Source organism: Bolinopsis microptera, chromosome 5 (assembly GCF_026151205.1).
Source record: "Bolinopsis microptera isolate Bmic1 chromosome 5, MBARI_Bmic_1.0, whole genome shotgun sequence".
Classification (NCBI taxonomy): Eukaryota; Metazoa; Ctenophora; class Tentaculata; order Lobata; family Bolinopsidae; genus Bolinopsis; species Bolinopsis microptera.
Window position 1 is genome coordinate 17682063 of NC_087076.1, and position 25430 is coordinate 17707492.

Genomic DNA, 25430 nt, shown 5'->3' on the forward strand with positions numbered 1-25430 from the left:
TCAGACCTGTACAGCGCTCACAATTCTTCTTGTCGTGACAGTCATCGCAGGTCCTTGAAGAGTTTTGTTCATCTTCTCTTGGGTAACAGTCTATATACGTCTGTTGAGGGGCTGGTGGTGACATTATCGGGCGTTTCTCTTCTGTTTCGCAATAGTTTGACATGATTTCTTTACCTTTCTGCTCGTAGTCAGCTAGCTTGGTCAGTTTCTCTGTTATTTAAAAATGTATAGTTCAAGGGGGCTATATTTATGAGTCGCATTTGAACTTGATTTCTCTTGGAGAATTTCTCTTTAGACTCTTAACTTGCGAACAAATTGAAGCAGCAAACTTTAGGCTAAAAAAACTAAAGGCAATAAAGTTTCTAGCCTAAAGTTTGCTGCTTCAATTTGTTCGCAAGTTAAGAGTCTAAAGAGAAATTCTCCAAGAGAAATCAAAAAAATTAAAAATGTATGTTAATCATTTGTGGTCGAGTACAGAATTAGAAACCATCATTACATGTAATGTGCAGATTTCTAATATATAGCCAAGTTTTGACAAAACTCAATTGGAAACTATTTCCTAACTTTGCATATATAACGTTAAACGGTAATACCTTTTATCCACATGACTGTAGGAGAGCATGTGTCAGAGTTTATAAGTTCTGCCTTCCTCTCCCTCGTACTATAATGTAACGTGTAGTATCTGCCATCAAATAAATTAACGTGAAGAATTGTTCCATTTTCATCAAGCTTCCAACGACCTTGTTTCTTTTTCCCTTTGTTGAACTTGACGGACCCGTCTGCAAGGAACTCAGTTATGGTCTCCTTGTTCACTGCATCTTCAGCCCAATACCACTCACTCCCAGCCAATTCAGGAAACATTGACTTTACATCTCCTGTATTTAAATCTGAAAGTTTTTATCAATAGATATTGAGATAACTTCAACTATGAGAGTATGAGCGGTAGGGTTCCGTAACAATATGCCCAATATAATAGCATGTTCAATATGCCCAATATAATAGTATGTTCAGGGGAGAAAGCTTATCTTTATCAATTTCCTGTTTCTGGCGATAAGAATTTAACATACATACCATGCTGTATTCCCTGACTGCTGCTGGAACCACTTCCGGAATTTGAGTTCATCAGTTCAGTCAAATTGGAACGTGTACTATAAAATTAAGTTCGAATGTGTGGTACGGGACAAAACGAGGAACTATCATATAATAGGCGATTTCAATTTAATCACACTGCGGTAATATGAGAACTCTTTTAGCCGGGAATAACGCGTCACTATTTTCGTGTGATCTTAGAGATCGTTCACATATCACGAAATTCAGAGGGGAGGGAGTTGGAACAAGCTTGCCAGTGAAAATTCTACACAATTTCTACGTGAAATGCTTGCGGAGGGAGAAGGGATCTGGAAACGGTTAAGCTCAAAATGTTGCCTACGTAATATTTAAACGATCCCTTGGTGCTGCAAAAGAGGGAATATTCAAATTAAGTAGGGTAATTAGCTCCTGCCATATCATTTTATGTACAGTATATTGTATATATACATCATGATTATGGATTTCTGTAAACTCTAGAAAGAACATGACATTTGAAATTGTTGTAACTTTAACGGTGAAGTCTTTCCAGGAGTTTTGCTATACTTTCTTCTTTAGCTCACTTTTATATGGATACTATTTTGCCTTTAAAAGTGGATTTAAAACTTGATGTAAAATATAATTCAAACACATCTATTCTAATGAAACGAAACACTACTGGTAGAACTGAGTACTGATTCGTCATATTAACTACATTAAGGGATTTAAGGCTGCAACAAATAAACAACTCAACGTTCTCAAGTAACGAACAGAGTCATATTATAGAGGTGTCCTTACTTTGACACATACCAGAGTGTATTGTAGTGAGTGTATTGTTGAAAACAATCTTATGTTATGTTTTATCGTTCTCGTTATACATGTGTTATACATATTACATTATATTTGCTCTGAGGTGGTCCAGACCATTATTGTTTTGACACGTGACAATGCGTTTTTAAAGTTACCTACTCTACGTTAGCGTTAGTAGTAAAAGTTACCTACTTAACCTTAGTGTATATAATATTGTAGCCAGTTTGTAAAGTAATTTGCACTAACTAAGGTCAGTGCAGTGTTGTTAGTCCAAACGAGAGTAGTTGACGTGCAGAAGAAACAGCTTGTTTTGGACGAGATCCTCAAAGATCTGGATCGTATCGCAAACGATTCACTGCCTCAGGTAATCCTTGAACTGAACTGTACTTTACTTTCAATTTTAGACTTTTCTTGTCTTGGAAACATTTCATTGACTCTGCCTTAATTGGGGTGTAAGGTAGCCCTGATGACAACATGATACATTACCAACACCTCCACAAAGGAAACAACTCCCGACGAGTTATGTTCATTGGGTTTGTTTGCTCGTCTGTCAGCTTACTTTCAATCGGATGAGGTATCAGTAGCCCCGGAGCCTGTTGAGCTGGAGGTAGCAGCAGTTCCCATTCCCTCTAAACACGTGACTACATTTTGTGACACGTGCTCCAAAACTTCTCCCTGTTCTTGTTCAGAATGCAACACTGAACAGTCTGCCAGCTCCGCTGATAAACCAGGAAGTTCCGCTCTAAAACAAGGCACGGAGGTGGATCTCGACACTATTTCTACTAAGATATCCCGCCAATTCACGTACCCTCAAAGATCAAGGGGTGGTTTTGATAGAGGATTATCATTGGACAGTAGAGATGCGGAATATCAGTTTTATATTAGGAACAGTGTTCCTAAAGGTTACACTGTAACGAGACCACCCAGTTTAAAGGTTATAAAGCACGTTAAATTGATATCAAAATAAATGTATTATACTTGGAGGCGATCCGTTGGAAAGCAGAGCAGTTAGCATTCAGTACAGACAAGTGCACTCAAGCAAGGATGATGCTGAGAGCTCGGGGAAATCACTAAATTTCATTATTAAAATCTGAAATGAGAAGCAGAATTCTCTAGCAAACACCATCTGAGCAGTGGGTTAAGGGAAAGCTTATTTGCAGTCTAGTTTAACCACTTACTTCACAGTCTCGTGGTCTAGATATTGTTTGGTCGGGCATATTTTATTCACAGTTTTAACTTTTAATTCCCAAATGTAGCTATATAATATATTCACCTTCACTAGTAATAATTATAAATCGGACCTCATCTCACAGGCAGCTCTGAACAGAACTGAACTGATGTTTGACGGAGTGAAATATCTGGAGGCACAGGAGCAACCCATCACGCTCCAAAACACTGGCACTGACCTCTTCGAGTTCGAGTAAGTATCATGTCTCTCTGCTTCAAGTACTCATTCTCTATCTCTCTTATTCGGTTTTTATAGCAGTTCTTAAACCACAGTTTGAGTGAGTACTGCGTGGGTTTCTGAGGAACTGATTAATTTTGGTGAGATGTACCATGCGTGCGTTGATTTTAATGGTGAAGCCGTTTCGAAGCAACCACATAAATGTACATTTGTAATACCAAATTTGGTATTACAAATGTACAACACGCTTGGTAACTATCGCTCATTTCAGGTTTATTCCTAAGCTGGAAGATAGGTCAATATGTGCCCCCTGGCTTCACATCGAACCCCAAAAGGGAATAGTTGACCCTGGCAATGTCATGATCATCAACTTTACTGTTTACATCGACAACAAAGCTATGAAAACAATTGGACAGGACCGCAAGTTGGATGTGGGTTAGATTTTCAGACTAAAATATTAAAAATGAACTGATAACGTTAGAAATCTATTTAGTTTTAGCGTAACTAGCTTCGAATAATCATATCACTCATATAATACTGAGTTGTGATAAAGATGGGTTTTTTAATGACAATGTTTCTGTTTCCGTTTCTTGTCCTCAGTACTATTGAATTTTTCGATTATAACTGAGATAATTTTCAGGAAATCCTAGTGCTTCACCTGGTCAATGGTAAAGATTACTTTATATCTGTGTCCGGGTATCTGGTTCAGACCTCATTCGGCCGGAAGATTACGGATCTGGTCCGGATGGCAGATCCGATCCGGAGGCAGAACCTCCTCGTCGACATTGAACAGGTTTAACTCTTGACGGATATCTACATTACATGAAACCATCCCAAATGCTTGAAATCTGACAAATTTTATAATAGTAATACATTATAATAATCCATTTTGAATAATCGATTGAATTGAATATCCTCCATCATCCAAATTGTTATAAAATAAAATAGCAAGGGTCATTCAGTCTTCAAAATTATTTTCCATCGCCGCCGTCGTGTTATAGGAGCACAACTGCACTTCGTTTAATGTGAATCTATTCGTTAATTTTCTTCATTTGGAGACCATTTATCGTAGGACAAGGGTAGGTGGTCTGCATCATAGAAAATAGTTTATTTATATGTTTATAAACATAATTCTATATCATATCTCATAGAAAATACTATTATGTTATTATATATAGAATAAATATATAATATAAACAAATCAAACAAATCGGCTAAAGAACGAACATTTGATTAAGTCGAATTTAATAACGTAGAAATAGCCATTAGCTTCTTATCTAAACATCGAGTTTAATTCGCTACTTTAAGAAACTTAAACTGCAAACGATAAGACATATTTATACGATATAATGATATCACTTTCAGAAAGAACACGATGATTGAAAAGGGAAATATTTAAATAGACCTAGAATTAAAAATATAAAGCTTTTTTTTCAAGATCGCAATTGGATTAAATCTATTTCGGAAAATTCAGAGGTTTCAACATGATTCCCAGCCAAAATTGCAACTTAATGACCTTCGACACGTACCGACAGGGGTGATTATGGCGAACAAGTTGTCGAACTAGAGTGTGTGCCGTGAATCAAAATTGATTCAAATTTACCCCCAAATTTTGCAGTCACCGGACGAAGTGTTGGTAGACAAAGACTCTCCCGTTGCTCTGAACATTCCGAAGGAACTGTGGAGGATTGTCGACTACCTCTACCAAAACGGCCTGTTCGAGGAGGAGCTTTTCGCAGTCAGAGGTGCAGTTTTATAATTCTACTATATTTTTAAGTATATCCTTTACCTTTTAAGTGTAAATGAATATTATAATAAAATATGGTGGGATTACCGAGAGGAAATTCGATATATGTACTTGTAGTTGTAGCTCTGTTTTCACAGATGAGTTACACAGGAATGAAGCTTATTTTATTATTATTTTAAATTTCTCTGAAGACACTTTACCACCATGTTACCAGGTTCTCCTATGGACATTGGAGCAGTCCGGGACGCAATAGACACAGACGGTCCTATCAGAGTATCCTCAGTCCACTCTGTAGCAGAATCCCTGATCCTCTTTCTGGACTCGTTCCCTGAACCAGTCATTCCTTACGAGCATTATCCGGTTTGTTTGGAACACTGCACTCACTTTGCTAACTCTAAACGTGCTCTCAGAAACATGGACTTTTCTCATCGCAATGTTTTCAAGTATATCTGTGGATTCCTACGAGAAATACTTTCACATTCCGAACTCAACAGATCGAATGCCAAGTTTTTGTCCCAAGTGTTCGGGGACGTCTTGTTGAAGCCTCAGCTGCCAGAAACTGGGAATGTTGCCAAGTCAACTTCTAAGAAGAGATCGCTGTTTGTTTATCAATTTTTAACTAATGATTATGATGAGTAACTTTGTCTTGCTGGTTAAGTTAAGTTCAACAAGTTCATGTTATTAATAATGTTTTCAGATTTAAAATTCTTATCTACCTTACAATTACGTTCCATGGCACCTTGCGCTGTGTGTAGAATACAGCCACCACTGCACTGGTTTTAGGTTCTCGGAGTATTTTCTCGGAGTATTTCTCATTGAGCCAGTTTTGGGGGAGTTTTATAATCTTTTACTTTTACTTTTAGTGATCTTGACTTCCGTTTCATTTAACAGCTGGTTCGATAAATTAAATTATAATATTATTAAGGTATTCGAATACGTTATACTATACTATGGTTAGTAAATAGTAATCTATGCTGAGTAAGTATGAACGTTATGTACAAACTAGTTTTTTGTAAAGTGTGATTCCAAATGACATCAATTACAATGAATTGTTTGACATTTTTATTATTCACTCAGTCAGACACACCATCAGTCACCACGAAAATGAACATTCACCTCAATGGCCTTACATAATCTGGATGCTCTGGAGAACTATTGGCGTTCATTTTTCGTCAAATAAACTTTACCCGGATATGTGACTGGTCGAAGAAAGTTTGGCCGAAACTTGAAAATCTTAATCAGTATTTAATAAAATCCTGCAGACTTTAAAAGTAAATCGCAATCGCTGATGTAAATAAAAAGGTGAATGCTTATGTGGGCACTTTTCTAGTTTCAGCCAGTATTTTCTACCGATGAACGCGCATTCCCATCGCATAAATTTGATCGTTTATATCTTATATAATACACAACTGCAATAGCCTCACTTGCACTTCTTATTTCACTAAATCTGTAGAATGTAAGATACCAAGAAATGGGAAAGTTTCCGACCTACCAGGGAACTATTGAAGTAAGGAATGTTGTTCACTGTTCTTCTGAAGATGCTGAGTTCCCTGGAACCAACATAGTCAATAAACTCCTCAACAAGGCTTGGAGATGCAGGTATGCTGACACTTGATGTATTCATCATATTAGGTGTACTCGCAGTAGAGCCAAACGGCCAACCTCCTGAAATAAGAAATCGTGAATTTCTATTCATTGACATGATAGTTGATACTGTTGTATAGTCATTTTGGTAGTTGCAGACTGCAGTTCCACATAAAACTCAAATTTGTACGTGTTTCGTACGTGTTTCTAGTTAATTATCTTGGATCCAAGATAATTAACTATATTACTGGGCAGCTGAGCAGCGTTATGCAGTGAGGTTGTGTTGTCTCCCAGTTCCACGTACAAATCTGATGCGAAACTGCAACTACCAAAATTACTATACAACAATACCTTTAAACCGAGGACATATGCAAAACTTTTGAAGACTAATTATTATTCAGTCTCCCTCCCCACTGTTAAACCCTTTACAGTATGGCGCCCACAGAACAATGAGTTCACAATATTTCAGCCGTAAGGAGGCTGGAACTGGCCGAGCGAGTATTACCCTTGAGCTGGACTCCCCAACATATATTCAGAGGATAGAAATAGTTAACGCCGGTTCTGCGTTTGTGCAGGTTCGTACAATGGTTTTAGTTAATATAATGTTACAATTTAATGTTATGATTTATATTCAAATACATATTGTACCCAGTTTGAGCAACAATTGATTCTACAATATTGAGATACAGGGTCATCAGTGCTTCTAAAACTACCGTCAACCTGGAAAAAACATATATTATCGTTTAAAGTGAGCAGCACTGATAAATCACGCATGCGGTAACCTTTATATTTTATTTTTAAGGGTTACTAGAATAACCGTTTGAGCTTATGTCTTAGTAACTCGTTAGTAGCAAAATAAATTCCAATGAGTACTGTATGACTGTATTAAAGTTCAATCAATAAGTACTGTATTCTAGTTCAAATTACGATAAAGACCATCCTTTAATATTACATCATGCTACCAGTCAATAAAATGTTTCCTTCCGTAGATTACTCAAAAGATGTCATCAATTAATCAAGTATGCCATTTATAATCTTTGGAGAACTGCCACCGGCTCTGAGAGGAATATGTTATGACGCAAAGCTGACGCAATGGATTATTTTTGAAAATCTAATTTATACACTAAGATAAGGAAACTTCCTTGCTAGGTTATCAGACCCAATGTAACTCAACACCTTATAAACCTGAGCCAAACTGCGACCCTCATTGCTCATCCTCACTCTTGTTTACCATGATCCTTTATTTTGCTTCAGCTGTACTTTGCTTTTACAGCACACATGCGGCCGACGAATTTGCACAATTTAAGACGCTTTTAAGATCGAAGCATGCGGACCGAGTCCGGCCAAAGATCGATCAAATCGGCAGACAAGCCGACCCGTGCAGGATTGCTGCTATATCCGGACGTCAAGGACAGAACAGTTTAGTTAACAGTGCCGAGAAAGTGTTGATGAAGATGAAAAACACTGCTGACAACGTTAGAATTGGGAAACTGTCTCCCGAGAAGAAAGCAGCCGCTTGTAAGGAAGCCCTCAATAACTGCAAGGACAGAGATCTAAATCGCCGTATCTGCGCTGAAGCGCTCGCGCATTACATGAAGCGCAGAGAGAAGACTCAGAGCTCTTTAGGACGATCCAGTGGGAGTGCCTGGGACGAGCTGTATGGGGAATTGTCAGATTCACTGACTGCTGACGAGATCATGGAACAGTTGGACCTGTGGAACCCTGCTTCTCTAGGTTTACTGATTGATAACACCGGCTCTATGGCTGATGACATTGATCAGGTACTTTCTTAATATTTCTGTACATTTGTATTTCCCGTTTATATCATTCATTCAATAACCATACAATATTTCGATTATTCAGATTTTTAAATTTATCCTGTTGCACATTTTAAATTGTAAAATTGTATACGGCCTCAAACGCAACGAATTCAATTAACTTGCAGGAGCTTTATATCAATCATCTCAGGTATCTAGAATCACGGAGAACTTCCTGAAAACAGAACTTTACTACGACAACATTATCTACAACTTTGTGATCATGAGTTACGGAGATCCTGACTATCAAGATCCGACCTCCTATTGGGAGCCCACTCAAGCTGTGAATCACATCAACAATAAAATAGTGGCCTCCATGGGAGGGGACTGTCCAGAGATGACATGTCAGGCTATCGAGCAGGTGTTATCGTACAGTGACATGTCCAGCGACTCTCCCATCTTCATATTCACAGACGCTTCCAGCAAGGACTGCACCGAATCTCTTGTGAGTAGCGTGGAAGATTGGGCTATAGAATTCTATCACACTTTGAACTTCGTCCTAACTGGCACCTGTGGAGATGAAGTGGACGGTAACTACACCAGACTGGCTGCTTCTACCGGGGGCAGCATCTACAGACTCGAGGATGACGAGCTGTTCAAGATGACGGATATAGTAGCTGAGGCTACAGAGGAAGGTTCGTACATTGCCTATGACGACTGGGACGACGACTGGACGGATGAGTGGGACGACTGGACGGAAGAACCGATAAGACAAAAGAGAGACACGGAAAGTGAGCTTGACATAAGCTTCCACCTAAGGAGAAGAAGACAAGCGGATTATTCATACCTTGTATTCTACGTGGATGAAACAGTTGGTCGACTATCAATAACAGTAAGATTCGACAATCACGCAGATAGACGGCTGCTAGACGGTGTCACAATTGCTCCAAGACCTGAAGAAAACTGTAACATTCAAAACCTAGGGACGGGTAGTCGATTCGGAAACATTGTCCACTATGCAGTCCACTGTCCTTGTGTGGGTGTGTGGCAGATCAAAGTGCCCTACTCTTTTAACAACCCCTACACTTTCTCCGCCAAAACTTTCGGAGATTTCACCATAGGTTTTGACGTGGATTTCGAGACGTCCGCTTCCAGTGGGAACATTGAGCGGACGAAGGAGCCCTGCGCTGGCGACACGGCTAAAATTGTGGTGACTCTAACACAGAGAGAATCCATTGATGACACCAGCAAGATCGAGGTTATACTTCATGGCAGATCTTTAGAGGAAGTCTATAAACTGGACACAAAGGACACCGATAAATGGTTTGTGGAGATCAGAGTTCCAAAAGTTCCGTTCAAGGTGTTGGTCCGTGGTACCACAGTGGCGGGCAACATATTCCTTAGGATTCGCAACAATGAAATTAAACCAACAACAACCTGCCTGAAAACGGAAATTATCAAACCGAGCGCATTCACGATCAAAGCAGGCAGATATACTCGTATAATCTTGTCGCTGGAGAACAAGTTCCAGACCGGGGAGTACAATCTGTGGTGCCTGAACGACCGACTGAAGGACGGGTTTGAGACAAAGATAGAGAGGCCAAGCAGTGGAGTACACAGTGTCATTGACCCGGACAGGTTGTACTACATCTTCATCAAAGTAACAGCTCCACAAGTTGTTGAGGTGGGACAGGTTGTTAATGTGTGGTGCATGGCTAGACGCACTTCTTCTGACAGGGCAACCAAAACCTACCAACTTATGGTCACCTCTTTCTTTGATTGAGTATTTGAAGAGACAACAGACTTATCTGAAGATTGAGCAAGACTCAGATATGGAGAGAGTTTTGAATCGATTTATATGACGATTTATATTTTAAATATTTATGCTTCATGAATTATTCATGTTCGATTCACAACTTGTTAATTTTGATAAAATTCATCCAATTACATACTAGCTAATCAGATTTGGGCCCTCAACTTGATTCACTTCGAGTGCAGTTCTGATTTATTTATTAGACTGACGCGTTGGTTGGCCGGGTGTTGGTTCACGGCAGGTTATTTCTCCATGACCGTGGGAAGAACTCAGCCATCTCTTGATTCTAATTCTATTCATTTTTTTGAACTTATTGGGATTTTGAGACAGAATATTTTTTCTAAATCAATTGTTCCATAAAATAAGAATGTTGATTTATAAACGCTCTTGTTTTAGTAATGACTAGTAAGCGCTTGGGATATGCGTTTAAAAGAGAACACTAGAACAGCTTCAGATACTACGTGATTTTAATTATAACAACCCTAATTAAGAGGGCTCTTACTTATCGTGCTCTTTCATAAATTTCAACGTAGGATCTTTAACCGCGCTATCAGTGCCTTACTGTTGAATCTAAAAACAGAGCCGATTTTATAGAATTATTATGGTCCAAATTGTGCCACTTTATCGCAGCTGTCATTCGCGAGTCAGTCAAATCCACAAATCATAAACGCTTTTTAATTTTAAACCTTTGACAACTGACTCAGACTAGTTTTAAAGATATTGAGTGAGTCCTACGCACGTGAAAATAATCAAACTAAAAAGCAGCTGCTCCCTTGAAACAAAAGAGAATGATCCTAATCTACAATAATTAACGTCTCTGATTAACGGTAAACTTAAAAGAAGCAGCCATCTGGCTAATTTGAGTTAAGTTGATTGCCACGTTTCAAAATAATAATACAAATCCAGAAGTCAAAATATGTCATATCACTCTCAACTTCGCCTCAACCATGTCTGATCGTCCCCGGAATTCCTTCAGAATGTTAACTTGGCTATTTTTCATATATTCTCTCTTGGATCTAACCACCGCATACCATCTCATGATAATGTCCAGTCACGGTGATCACGGTGCTGCTCCCTGTCTCACAACATGTGTTGGAACCACTGGTCGGGAGTCTACCACCTGGGAGACAGTGCACATTGACCCGAACCTTCCCTCGGCCCTATTTGGAGGATTAACCAACGTTGTCAAGACGACGGTGGATATTTCCGGGTGTCATTTTATTGACACCCCCGTTATCACGACTACTATTGATCTGAACTCTGATCACGCCAAAGCGCTTACCTTTCTTAGCTCTCTGATCTCCGGATCCTCTGCCATCGCTGAAACTTCTAAAGACTCCTTCTCTGTGTACCTACATGGCTTCCAGGACACTCGATTTCCTCTCGTCGCCACTGGAGCTGCTCTGATCTTAGATGTCCATTGGAGTGCTTTCGGTTACCTATGTTGATGAGAAAAACGGGGCTTCTGAAGTCTGGGGATTTGTCCTATTTGATTTGTTCTTTACCCATTTATCTGCAATACCGAAAACTTTATCATTTGTCAAGTCGATACAAATACGCAGATTTTACCCTGCAGGAACTCCAGTTCATCATAAATATGATATTATCACACTTTCGAGCCAAATTTGGCAGGAATGCAGAATTGATATTACATGCCCTGATGGGGAGCACTGGCTCTCACCCTGGGGCATGAAATATCAATAAGTTGCTCAGAGAGTGCTCCATAGAAACGAGGAGCCCGCTCTCAGCAACTGATCTACTACTGTAAGGTACTGATTTAAATAATGATTTAAATCAATAACCTGAAGTAGTCTACGACCTTAAATGCAATGGTCGGAGAGAATTTGTTAATGTTGGCAAAATGTATTCTTATACTAAAACTTAAAATATTTCCTTGCGTTTCAGATGCGTCAAGCGAAATAAAAACTTTCCTTGTAAAACTTCCTCCCAATGTTGACTTTCTATTGTACTTCTTAGCCTAATAAGGCAGAGAACAGAATTGATATTACATGCCCCGATGGGGAGCACTGGCTCTCACCCTGGGTCATGAAATATCAATAAGGTGCTCAGAGAGTGCTCCATAGAAACGAGGAGCCCGCTCTCAGCAACTGATCTACTACTGTAAGGTACTGATTTAAATAATGATTTAAATCAATAACCTGAAGTAGTCTACGACCTTAAATGCAATGGTCGGAGAGAATTTGTTAATGTTGGCAAAATGTATTCTTATACTAAAACTTAAAATATTTCCTTGCGTTTCAGATGCGTCAAGCGAAATAAAAACTTTCCTTGTAAAACTTCCTCCCAATGTTGACTTTCTATTGTACTTCTTAGCCTAATAAGGCAGAGATCAGAATTGATATTACATGCCCCGATGGGGAGCACTGGCTCTCACCCTGGGTCATGAAATATCAATAAGTTGCTCAGAGAGAGTCCGATATTCCCATAGGAACAAGGAACTCACTCTCAACAACTGTTCTACTACTGTGAGGTACTGATTTAAATTAAGATTTAAATCAATAACCTGAAGTAGTCTATGACCGTAAATGCAATGATCAGATAATCTTTCCAGAATCAGGAAAAATATATATTTATACCTTGTTTTAAAAACATTTCCTTGCGTTTGAGATGTGTTAAGCAAAATACAATTTTTTGTTGTAAAACTTTTTCAAGCTGTTGTTTTTTTACTGCACTTCATAGTTCAAAACCTAATTAGGCTTCGGATGATGAAACAAAGTAAAAACTTCCTGGTTTGTATGAGTTCCAAGCGACTTAAGGTTACTGAAAACGAGATCAAAGTTTACAAGCAGACTTGAAAGTTGCACAAAGTTTTGGTAATTGTCAGCGATACAATCAATCAGGCTCATTAATTTCCTTAATCGCTTACTTGAAATAAAAAAGGAAGTGTCAGAACAAACTACAGTCACCCTCACAAAAAATAGCAAACACTAGACGATGTTTAATTAATTCGAACGAAGAAAACACACAAAACAAAGCCAGATTTCAGCCATTTCAGACCTCAATTTTAACCCCCTCTGATCCCTTCTTTGAGCCATATTCCATATAGAAATTGTGCAGAAATTATACTTGGCTTTTCCAAACCGGTTACGCCTAGATCAGCTTGCGAAATTCGTAGCTGATCTATAAACAGACTGATAAAGAGACTTATATGTAGATTCTGTACAGTAAAGAGCGGAAATTCTATCCCAGGACTAGTTTTAACTGAATTTTAGTTAGTGGAAATAAGTGCAATAAAAACATCCTATAAAATATATTATTTATATAAATATATCAAGGGACGAATGACGTGACTTAATCAGCTAATCTGGTTATAAATTAGTCTGGGCACTGGCGCAAACAGGTCAGATGATTAATGTGCTGCCATTCATTAGACCAATTCAATATTGGTAACAGTACGGGTGAACTACCTGTCCATGACCAGGGTGGTTATAGGCTGATGGAGTACTGCGTTCTAAAATGTTGAAGAGATACATTTGAATATTACAAATGTTCTGATAATTTCCAGTTCAGATAATTTCTAGCTCGAAGCAGATAATGGCAAATAATGGCAAGTAAAGATGAATACTGACTAAGAACTAAGCAGAATACTTGATAAAATTCTAAGTCAACGATTACAAGTTGCATTGATTAAATCATTCTGAAATAACAGACAATCAAGAATCAAGACGGACGATAATATTGTTGATGTAAATTAGGGAGTGTAGTGTATAATGTGGACTGATAAATAGACACTAATTATGACCCCACAGCTCTATTCAAATACAAGAACTAGGAAATTCTTTCACCTCATCGTAGATACAGATTATACGATAAGAACTGTGATGTATAATCAACACTTAAACGGATGTTCTATACATAATACTGCATCTATAGTTTTAATGACTCTAAAAATATCTAATAGAAATAAAGTATTAGAATCACCTCACATCAATTGATTTGCAGGATGAAATTACGTATCAAATGCGCTCGCCGCGGAATATTCTAGACTCATAAGTACAAGACCCATAGGCGGAAAACACATTAATATTGCATGCACTAGGTAGCAGTACAAAGCAAATTCAGCGCGACATACAGCATTCACTGTGTCATAAACATGTGAGCACGTGAGATCCTAATTGTACGTATTGTATCTTCGATATCTGAAATACTAACTCATCGAGAACTATACATATACATATACATATAATACATAATAACTAACGTTTGATCAAATTCTGCTTTCCCGGCCAAATTTGGCTCCAAAGAAAGTGTGATAAAACATTAATCACATGCCTTCTCATGCGATATCAACATTTTCAAAACTCGGCAAGCCTCGTGATTGAAAATGTCGATATAACCCTCGGCAAGCCTCGGGAAATATCGAAACTTTCGCTAACTCGGCAAGCCTCGTGGGCGAAAGTTTTGATATCGCATGAGAAGGCATGTGATAAATGTATAATATTAATTGTCTCCCAAAAATTAGGCATTTTAAAGCTGTGATAAACTATAAATTATAAATTATCAACATCTGCTCGCTTTCAGGTTGACGGTATGATAAGTGATGGGAAAATTCCAATTCCTCTACTTCCGATGAGAATGATAATGTCTGAACAAGAATGTAAAAGCAGTAGTGTTCCTGTTGATTACACCTCTAGCCATGTGTTCAAGTAAGAGTACTTTTCAAATCACTGAGAGCCCAAAAAAGTTATTTAAAAAAATCCAAAATTCTATGAAATTAGTGTTCAGAGTTTACGACTGATGCTTAGTGCCATGCCAACAGATCATATTATACCCAGTGCCCACAGATTACATTATTTGGAACTTACTCCTTCTTGCTTGTTACAAATCTTATCATCTACCTCTAAACACTCTAACAGTTCCGCACTTAAGGAGATCAGATTTTGCAGACGACTCCTTCAGAAGGTTCAAATTCCTAGTGGTAACGGTGATGCAGCCATTCAGGCTGGGATACCCCTTCGGTATTGAAAGTCTTGTTGTAACTAAACCGTGTTACGCTGACAAGATACAGAAACAAACTCCTGGACTTTCTGACCCAAACAAGTGTGTTTAATCTCTCTGCATTGATTATAATATTATGTTGAATTCACATTACTATACATTATGTTTTACAGTAAGCCACCCCTAACCTGAAACGATAGACATAGCTAAATTTTTGTTTCAGAGTAAAGGAGATAGAATTCTCGTTTATGAAGCAGTCTCCTAAGAAGCAACCCCAAGATGAAATGGGCTGGAGTCTCAATGATGCGGTGAACGATGAAAACTTTGAGATGAAAAAGTCGGCTCCAATGAACCGGTACAGTTTTAACTTGATTTGTCTATTTTTATTTGATAATTCGCATATTATTATGTATTAGTTCAATCACTTATTAAATTAATCGCTTTTTAAACCACTCACGTGTGTAATAATTGTGTGTATTTTACTGAATCATATTAACTAGAATTTAATTGCAAAATGTCACAGGCTAGGAATGAAAACTAAAGAACCGTTAAATGTCCCGAAACGGAACAATTACTTCGCGTCTTTGAACGAACAACATGGGTTTGTTTACAAAAGTCCTCGAGCGAGTAGAAAAACTAGTTCCAGTACGACGCCAAAGTCAACTGGTTAGTCGTTTTAATCATTTAGCACTGATTTTGCATTTCACCAAAAATGTTCGCTGATTTTTCTGTTATTAATGATGACTTTCTTCAACAAATAATAGGATATCCTATTTGACGATTCGTGTTAATAAGATTTTTATTTTCGTTAGAAAGCGAAGTTACTAAAGATGAAGACAAGGAAAACAAATCGGTCGACAAATCAAAATCTTTTACTAAAGATAAACTTAAAGAGGTAATGATCTTAATTATTTGACACAACTCGATTAGTTCAAATGCATGGAAATCTTACGACGCAATTATTCATTATCGGAACCGCAAGACGTAATTGAGTCGTATTTTGAAGTGCATGAATTTGTGTATCTTTTAAGCGTAATCAGTTTAATCCATTTCCAGACAACCCCTTCAAGAAAAAGAAAAAAAAGTAAGCTGCAAATAATTGAATCATCGGACTCAACGATTGGAAAGAAAAGGTTTGTACAAGTATGCAAATGTTTGTTGTAGATATTTACCTTCCAATTACTGATCATCGATTGTAGCTTAAAGTAGTCAATTTATTACATTTCTCTACTTTTCAGGAACTTGAACCAAAAAACGAAAAACGTTAACAGCGATGAGGACAACCTCCCAGAGTTCAGCCTCACCGTACACTCCGACCAAGAAACCGACACCACTTCACCTCGACCGTCCACCTCCCCATCTCGACGCTCCACCTCCCCATCTCGACCCTCCACCTCCCCATCTCGACCCTCCACCTCCCCATCTCGACCCTCCACCTCCCCATCTCGACCCTCCACCTCCCCATCTCGACCCTCCACCTCTAAATCACCCTCCAGATCTCCCAGATTCCTGTCAGTATCACCAGGACGATGTAGTTTCACCAAATCCCCCGACTTGTCACTATATCAACGTAACTTAACAGAGATCTCACCAGGGTCTGGGAAGAACAAAATGAGGACTCCCAAAAGGGCGAATGCTCAGCCATCTCCCAAAAGGGCAAATGCTCAGCCATCTTGGATTGACAGTTCCTTTGGTGCCAAAGGCAATGCAAAAACGCCGTCCAATTCTGGAAAATCTCCCACCTCTACCACCAAAAACAAAACTACACCAAATTCTAGGCGTGGAAAAACTCTAGACAAATCCCCTTCGAGTTCAAAGTATGGTGGAAAAAGCACCTCAACATCTAAATGGAACTCCACTGAATCCGCACTGTGCCCGAAATTTATCACAATCCCAGACATAAACGATGCAAGGAGTTCCCCTAATAGAAGCAGAAAATTATCCGATAGTTTGATGATAATCGACGAAAGATCTCCTGGAAGTAGTAGAACTCCTGGAACTTCAAGGAAGTATTCAAAAGATAAGAACGCTAGGGTCAGTGTTAGACGGCATCATGACGACGATGTTTTGATTTGTAAGCCTCTTTCCTCAACCACCACTGCTAGGAATACTTTAGAGAGTCTTGATAAGGTGAAGGATGTAGAGTTGGTTAGTTGCCCTATATGTGCAGATTCTTTCTTGCCAAATGTAATTGAGAATCATGCTAATAATTGCATTGACTCCTTCAACAATTTAGGTTAAAGAAGTGTAGTACTGAAACTCTCCTAGGTACAGATGGGGTACTAACTTTGTTTTTTAATTTATTGTTGATATTCAGTGTGTCCCCAAGGTGCCCGAAATGCCGTATTTCAGAAAACAATGCATCTCAGAATGTTTTATTCTAGTTTTTATTGATCGATTATAATAAGTGGACTAATTTGTTTTTAGCGTTCAATATATTAAACTTTATTTATATTAATTTTACTATTAATTTTGCTGTTGTGAATAACAATGTAATGACGTGCTATTAATTTTATTAAATTTTAATATAAGCATTTTTTAATTGTTTTGATGATGATGCAATGTTAATCACTTTGGTAGTTGAGTCTATCGTTATTTTTACTATAGATTTAAAAGAAATAAAACTTAATTTATAGCATATACTTTGTTTAGGTGAAAAGATTATGTTTCGTATTTTTTGGCGTCTATCCAATGATACAGTGTTATATGTATTTTAAAAGGAATTTTTATGCAATTAAGTACAAATTTTCACATTTTCACATTTCCAATTTCATATGAAATAAATCATATCAAGCTTTTATTTCTACCCATCTTGCAATACAACGTCAATTTCATTTAGATCTCTTCACATTACATAAAACATTTACTAACTGTTGAGAAATGCCCCCTTAAGCTATGAGCTATGAGTACTATTCACTTCCTAATTTCTGCGAATCTCAGTCATGGGATTAAGAGAATTTGGCAACTAAGGGGAATCTGGCAACACAATGTTATATGAGATGAATAATACTCCTATGGAAGAGCTCATGTTGCGTGTCGTGCATGTAATATATCAGCTACTCACTCCGCGTTAACCATCTGAGTTGTTAGCTGAGTTGTAGTATCAGTCCGGAATGTTGTACCTTGTCCGCTCCGCGATGCTGTACCTTGTTCTGCTACCCGTTCTACTTGAGGCCCACGTACACAACTTCGATCAGAACCTCCTAACAACAGTCTACAAGCCCCCTGATTATGAGGGGTACTGTGATGGTGCTCCTACTATATACTCCTACCACATCCACGTGCTGTTCTGGCAGAACAACAAGCCGCGCACTGCTAGTGCTCTGGAGCTGAGAGAGCAGTTTGTAAAGAGGTTTGAACTTGAGGGGAAGGACTGTGAGATCTTCCCGGGAGACCCTGCTCCTGGACATGAGATGTGCGTGTTTGAAGTGGATTGGGTGGCAGCCGGACCCTTCACCACTGCTCAGTACTCCTTTTACATTCCACCTGGGGATCTGCTGGAAACTTCTGCTTGGATGCTGCAACACAGGGGTGTACAAGATGTGTTTATTCACCCGAATACTGGCTGTGAAACTAACGATCATACTAAATGGTACACTTTCTCTGGTGACAAATGGCCGATAGATGCTTCCATCTTCAGCTGTGACCGTCCTGGATGCAAGCCAAAATCGTGATTCTGAATATGTTAAAATGAAAAAGATAAAAATGACAATGACATTAGTTCCAAAGAATCATCAATACCGAATCAGCTGGTTGGGTGTATAGACATTGTATTGGACAGACATATTTTATTGTACCTTATCGGACCTTATCTGGACGGACATTAAATGAACGGACATAATTATGAACGGACATTAATATGAACGCTAGAAGGCATTCAAAACCATCAAAAATCCGAATTTTTTTCATTTCTTTTGACGTTTTTTTTATGCCAGCAAATGATTTTTAAATCCATTTTTATACAATAGCATATAATATAAGCATTTCAATACTCAACACTCAATATATTACATTGCAGTAGCCGACCGCAATACAGAACAGTTTTAAGTTCAACGTACAATTTTTATTTTTACATTTTATTGTTACGAAAACATACTATTTATTGTTACTAAAACCAACTATTTATTGTTACTAAAACCTTTTACAACGGTAACTTAATCTCAATACTCAACACTCAATAGATTAGTATTACATTAAAGCAGCCGACCGCAGTATAGAACCTTTTTAAGTACACAAATTTATTATCAAATTTACTTACTTAGTTTTATCATTTGTTGCTACTATATACTAGCGGGTTCAAAGGACAATAGACGGCGTGGAACTTATTGACATTTTGATCTTAGAAAAATATTTTATTACTCTTCAATAAAGTTGTACTATTAAGCATGAACAAGTTTTTCTTTTCTGCAAATACCAGTGTACTAAATTGTGTGAGTCCTATATAATAATGTCTCTTCCCGGTACTCCTAGCGAAAATTACCCGCGTGAACCGAACGTCCGAGCGTACCCACTTTTGAAAGGTAATTAAAATAGAGTATTCACATACCTTATCTATAGTTATACTAGCAGGAACCCGTATAACCCTAAAATGGTGTCAAGACTCAAGAGACTAAAATAATTATTACCTATTTAATTCGCGTTTTTGACACCACTTGGGGGTCCAAATTTTGGGCTCTAAAATTCCTATTCATTGGCCAATTTTTCATTTTTTCATGCTGATTTGGAGGCCGTTAAAGCATTTGACCCAGTCAAAAAAGTTTCAGTTGTATATCTTTTACGGTTTTTGCGGAAAGTCGCGTTAAAGTTGATGCCGTGGTGTCAGTAAAATGGTACGGATCGTCTCGCTTTATATATAGTAAGATAACAACGTCGGACAATGTCCTTGGCAACACGATTTACCGTAATATCTAGAGGCTGGAACAAGTTTGTCATGTTGGCGGGGACTAGCTCATGAACTATGTTGTTGAGTGCCATAATTTCGTTGACTTTTTCCGCCAAGTGACCCTTGAAAACATCATATACTAATAGAGTTTTCTGTGCCTCTGGCAGACCAAGGAGAACCTTTCCTTCGTTAACTTACGGCACAATCAAGTTCTCATAGTTGTCATATTCTGGACAAAAAGTTCGAAGTGGAAAAATGTTTGAAAAAAATTCAACGGACTTTAACTTGGACGGACCTTAAATGAACGGACTTTATTTGAACGGACATTAAGATGAACGTTAGGGCCTCCAGCGTTCAATTAATGTCCGTCCAAATAAGGTCCGATAAGGTATTCACTCTCATACTTTAATATTATGACTTTTTTAATGTATGTGAATAGAAAATCGTGATTAGATCTTCGATTGTTCTTTAAATGTCAAAGATCTCAACAGATGTTTGATGAAGTTTTGATGGATTGTCCAGATTTTTTAATTCGTTTCTCACATGGGTCAGCGTCTCATCTTTGAACTAACTCTCAATTCTGTTATAATCTTATCCTATACTAGTCCGTCTATCTAACCTGACTATGATAGCTGTGGTTCTCATCACTTTACTGGCTGCTTGTGTCAACGCACATTACCACATACATGACTGGAATTCTATGAAAACCAGCCTCCCGTCTCCTGGTAGTGGAGGTAACAAGTCTTGTGATTATGCTGAGGCCTTATCCTACCACATCCACGTACTCTTCTGGCAGAACAGTCCTAAACACACTGCCGGTGCTTTGGGTTTAAGAAACAGATTCATTGCGAAGTTTAATCTGAGGGAGAATTGCACAATGGATGCTGGAGACCCCGCCCCAGGACATGACATGTGCGTATTTGAAGTTGACTGGGAACCAGCAGGACCCTTCACCACTGCTCAGTACTCTTTCTTCATCCCTCCTCAGAAGCTCCAGGAGACTTCTATCTGGATGTTGCAGCACAGAGGTATCTATGATGTGTTCATTCATCCTAACAGTGGATGTGAAACTAACGATCATACTAAATGGTACACTTTCTCTGGCAACAAATGGCCGATAGATGCTTCCATCTTCAGCTGTGACCGTCCTGGATGCAAACCCAAGGGTTTCCAGAATTACTAAACAATGATACTTTTGAAAGGGACAAAAAACAATTTGAATTTGAACATAACTATTTTTAGAATCTTGTTTTTTTCTTCTTCTAAATTTCCTTTCAAATTGCCTCTGCAAATCCGACTCTGTTGTTAGTGTTGATATCTTGTGGGGTAAAAGCTGAAAGGCACATCACTCCTCCGCTGGTCTTAACCGGGATTATGTACTCAGAACTCGTGAAGGAATAATCTTTGCCCTAAAAATAGAAATGATACTAATAATTTGAGATTGAACGCGATTTCAGAACGATTGTCTCTGAATAAACATAGCATAGGAATGCCCTATTTGCATGTTCATGTTAGTGTTACCACCATAACACTGTAATACTGCCTTCTATAGTGTAATAAAGCACCAACAGTGATTACTGTTTACAAAATAAAATCTGTAATTTAAACAATGAAATTGAAAATGATTCCTACGTCCGTATCGCAGGCGACAGTTCCCTTCCTTCCTTCAACACTTATACCCTCCATATCTATCTGCCAGTATTCCTGTACTGATATGATACGTCACTCCAGGCGATATCTGAATCTCCTGTAAAGAACTGAGAGTTGTAGCCTCCCAGAGTCAGGAGGCGTCCTTGTATCACGCCGTGACCCCCATTGTCGTTTCACTATAGTGTACAGTTTCTACGATACAGGGGAGCCGCGCATTCGTGCGCGGCGGGTCATACAACGTATGACAAAGGCCTCCCACGGAGGAGGTCCTGTTCTTGCTGTCTGCTGATCCAGAAAAAGTGAAGAGAACATGGGGTCATTCACCACTCTAGCTCTGCACTCCTTGTTCCATCATCTGTTTGAAGAGTGGGGTCACGCCTCCCCTTGCTAGACTTGGGTTGTAGCGCGATGCGTTACTGTGCCGCGCCGCGCACTAAATAAGGCTTCTCACAGCGACCTGGCTAGATCGGCGAGATGCGCTACTGTGCCGCGCCGAGCTGCCATGAATTGACATCGTCAATTAAGACTTGGGTATCCCATCACCCATGCCTATGGAAATATTGAGATATTGGAGAACTTCGCCGCGCAAACTATCATTCTTGCTTCGCAGAGCAACGATCCTGGAAGGGTTGACATCGCGTCTGATCGTCAATTTCAATCAAATTGAGATAATGATATAAGTAATCACGTGTTTATTAGTAATCTACACGTGATTATTGATTTGATTACACTGTATCAGCTTTACTGGGCGGCGCTCGGCCTGTCAAGCCGCCTAATCTCTATGATTATGAACATAAATTAGGTAGTGCGCCATCGACAGTGAGCCGCGCGTGCCGACTGTAGGATGGTTTTTTAGCGCTAATTTCGGCCAGCACAATTTTCTTCAAACAAATAGATATTGAGTATCCTTCCCGACCTCCAATTGCAACAAAAATTGGTAAGCTTACTTAAAGACTTACAAGGAAAGTGTCCGAAAAATTTAAAGCATATCCAACCATCAGACATTATGTTACAGCTAAAAGTAGCGTATTTTGCCCCATTTTGATTACTATATCAACTCCGATATCCACCAAATTTTTCGGACAGTTGTGAAAGCCCTATTGGAAGGTCGTCGCCAATTTCCAGAATGATCTCATTTAAGGAACTGAAGATAAATCCGAATAATACGACAAAAATGGTCAAATTTGGACGAATTTGGTCAAATTACGCGACTTTTACAGCTACTTTTGCTCCAAAAGCCGCGCACCATCAAATATGGCACCTAGGCGAAACTCACTGATCTTTCCAAAAAGGTATGACAAATTTGGTATTGTGGAAATTCTCACAATCTCTAGAAAACAGTGGTACAAAAATTTTTAAAATCCGAGCAAGTTTATTTTTATCGTGCACCTCCTACATAAATATAATAGCCTGGGGTCCCCAGGTAATAATGTAATATCTATATCAGCTCTGTCCAGTGTCCATGTACGTCTGATGCCATTATTTTTACAAATCTGATTCTTTAAATTAACTGTAAAATCATTGTCACACGCTGTAGACCTGCCGCGCACGAGTGCGCGGCTAGGCTGTATTATGTATCATGGCTTTTGTAGCGCGATGCGTTACTGTGCCGCGCCGCGCACTCAATGAGGCTTCTCACAGCGACAGATGGCTAGATCGGCGAGATGCGCTACTGTGCCGCGCCGAGCTGCCATGAATTTGTAGCGCGATGCACTACTAGTGGCCCGGCGCGCGTTACCTGAGGACCCCAGGCTATTATGTTCATTAATAAAGATTTGGCGGAATGACAGGCTGAGCACGGCCCAGTAAGGCGCGCGCTACTTCGTAGCACTTGCCATCGGGCGCGCTACTTCGCAGAAATTTAGACGAGTAACATCCGTCAAGCCTTTTGCCACGATACTGGAATCCGGATACCACACACTAGTTGCTAGTGCATGAAACGACAATGGGGGTCGCGACGTGATACAATAAAATCATTGTTCACCTATGATGCCTAAATGCCATCGTATTTAGCGCGGTGACCTGCAGGTTGATTCACGATGTCAATCCTTCGCATCTCGCCGATCTGCATATGTGGTTGCGAGAAGAATTATTTGATGCGCGGCGCGACCCAGTAGTGCATCGCGCTACAAACCTGCAGGCACATCCGTACAGGACGCCGTCGACGAGTCCAACTCGTCGCGCGTCCTGGTAGGTTGTAACCTACAAGCTCCATGGCATTTTATTAAATTGGGGGTTTCTGAAAATACGGAAATTTGGCAGAATTAACGAAAAATTTCCATTTATTTCAACTCTTTGAATTTTGTTTCAACTCGTTGAATTTTATTAACAATGAATCTGAGTTGATTCTATTTGTAATCTTAAAAGTAGCTGGAAAACCGTCCGGGGCCAGGGTGGTTTTGAAAATTCGGACACACCCGGACAGGGGAGGTAAGAGGGTCTGAAAATCTGCGATTTTGGCGGACATCCTAAGTTGTAAGTAAAGTAGATGGCCCCTTATATTACAAATTAGCATACATAGTAGTTGCTGCGCTAGTGACATGAGTAGAAGCGATGCGCGTACGTCATATCATTGTAGCGCGATGCACTACTGGGTCGCGCCGCGCATCAAATAATTCTTCTCGCAACCACTTCGGTAGATCGGCGAGATGCACCACTGTGCCTCACCGAGCTGCGAAGGATTGACATCGTGAATCAAGTCATATCAATAACATTATTAATTTAAATTATATATACGTACGTCGCGATACGTACGCACGTGCGCGGCCAAACCAACGTTTCTACTAGAGACATTTCACCGCGCGTTCCAGTAAGTAGTGATCGTTAATTTACAAATCGTTGTCCAGTGGCCAAGACCCAATGCGATTTCGGAGCCCAAAGGACGGTGTTTTCGTGTAATATCTGGATTACAATGCCCTCAATTAGTCACTAAACGCGGCCAAAGGAGTCGAAATACCATTGGAGCTAGCTATGGGGCATACCTCTGTCAATTATTTGGAATCCTAATTCCTAATACTACAATCTGACAAGTTTGTATCAAGTTGGCAGAAAGTGCCGCATAACGATCTGCCAACACCTGATTTTTGTTAATGATATTGTTATTACTTGACCCAATACGGATCAGTTTCGTAATTTTGCTAGGCCATAGCATTGTTTACTGTCATTATAGCGATATTAACCTTCATCGGAGATGCCCGAGAAGTGATCCCATCTCTCCCTGAAATTTACTCCAATAATGGTGCACTGTACTGCAATTTCCTGGCAGAAACTTCATTATTCGAACAGTTAGAGCATCAGAATTAGGCCCCTACCCTGCACAGGTTCTCACATACGGTGAATCCAGGCTTGGGTCCAGGAACATGCAAAGTGTTTAGGGAAAGCATGCATCAATGCAATTAAGCCATTTATGGAGAACTCTAAAATTAATTTGATGGATCCGCTCAAGCAATTAGACGAGATGAAAGCTCGGATTTAAGAGTATGACAGAGATAACTGAAATTGCGAGGGAGTTAAATAATATCACAACTAAGTAGCTTCAATTGGTCTACAATTATACTATTGTAAAAATCATAGTGCCGTCCGGGCCAAAGTTTACGTTGATCTCAAAAATATGTATAAAAAGCTGGCCTTTTCTAACACAAAACAAATTGATAGAGATTAGAGCTAAATTTTTCCTATTGCTTTCAAAGACCAAATTTCATGCTATTCTCGCAGCTGTGAATCGTTTCTGTGGAATCGAAATAACTTAGAGTCACAAA

The 25430-nt window shown here is 39.1% G+C and overlaps 3 protein-coding genes and 1 long non-coding RNA gene across 6 annotated transcripts in view; all 4 read left to right on the forward strand.

Moving 5' to 3' along the window:
* Nucleotides 1-6076, forward strand: part of LOC134815298 (inositol polyphosphate 5-phosphatase OCRL-like) — a 114681-nt gene extending 108605 nt beyond the window's left edge. For all 3 annotated transcript variants that reach the window (XM_063823812.1, XM_063823811.1, XM_063823813.1), the window contains 6 exons: nt 2126-2239; nt 3189-3295; nt 3552-3711; nt 3921-4073; nt 4899-5025; nt 5242-6076. In XM_063823812.1, coding sequence (XP_063679882.1) covers nt 2126-2239; nt 3189-3295; nt 3552-3711; nt 3921-4073; nt 4899-5025; nt 5242-5666 — 1086 coding nt within the window. In that variant the 3' untranslated portion in view covers nt 5667-6076. The remainder of the gene's footprint in view (nt 1-2125; nt 2240-3188; nt 3296-3551; nt 3712-3920; nt 4074-4898; nt 5026-5241) is intronic.
* Nucleotides 6077-6484: 408 nt separating this feature from the next.
* On the forward strand, nt 6485-17678 carry LOC134815122 (muscle M-line assembly protein unc-89-like). Its single transcript, XM_063823616.1, has 9 exons — nt 6485-6626; nt 7081-7186; nt 14724-14848; nt 15072-15242; nt 15364-15495; nt 15664-15806; nt 15953-16035; nt 16197-16273; nt 16379-17678. Exons 1-9 carry the CDS (start codon nt 6499-6501, stop codon nt 17379-17381), a joined length of 1968 nt encoding a protein of 655 aa, XP_063679686.1. The 5' UTR covers nt 6485-6498; the 3' UTR covers nt 17382-17678.
* LOC134815630 (uncharacterized) lies at nt 7769-10563 on the forward strand. The gene is made up of 2 exons (XM_063824179.1): nt 7769-8392; nt 8580-10563. Exons 1-2 carry the CDS (start codon nt 7844-7846, stop codon nt 10149-10151), a joined length of 2121 nt encoding a protein of 706 aa, XP_063680249.1. The 5' UTR covers nt 7769-7843; the 3' UTR covers nt 10152-10563.
* Nucleotides 17679-18160: 482 nt separating the features above from the next.
* Nucleotides 18161-21266, forward strand: LOC134815221 (uncharacterized). The gene is made up of 2 exons (XR_010160226.1): nt 18161-18933; nt 20411-21266. It is a non-coding gene; the product is annotated as an uncharacterized LOC134815221 (long non-coding RNA).
* Nucleotides 21267-25430: the final 4164 nt, after the last annotated feature.

Bases quoted from the DNA above. Each gene is read 5' to 3' on its own strand.
- LOC134815122 (XM_063823616.1), top strand. From the start codon at position 6,499: ATGGGAAAGTTTCCGACCTACCAGGGAACTATTGAAGTAAGGAATGTT. The intron at 14,849-15,071 runs GTAAGAGTACTT...TCCGCACTTAAG, and splicing joins ACCTCTAGCCATGTGTTCAA to GAGATCAGATTTTGCAGACG. The intron at 15,807-15,952 runs GTTAGTCGTTTT...TATTTTCGTTAG, and splicing joins TACGACGCCAAAGTCAACTG to AAAGCGAAGTTACTAAAGAT.
- LOC134815630 (XM_063824179.1), top strand. From the start codon at position 7,844: ATGATCCTTTATTTTGCTTCAGCTGTACTTTGCTTTTACAGCACACAT. The intron at 8,393-8,579 runs GTACTTTCTTAA...CAATCATCTCAG, and splicing joins TGGCTGATGACATTGATCAG to GTATCTAGAATCACGGAGAA.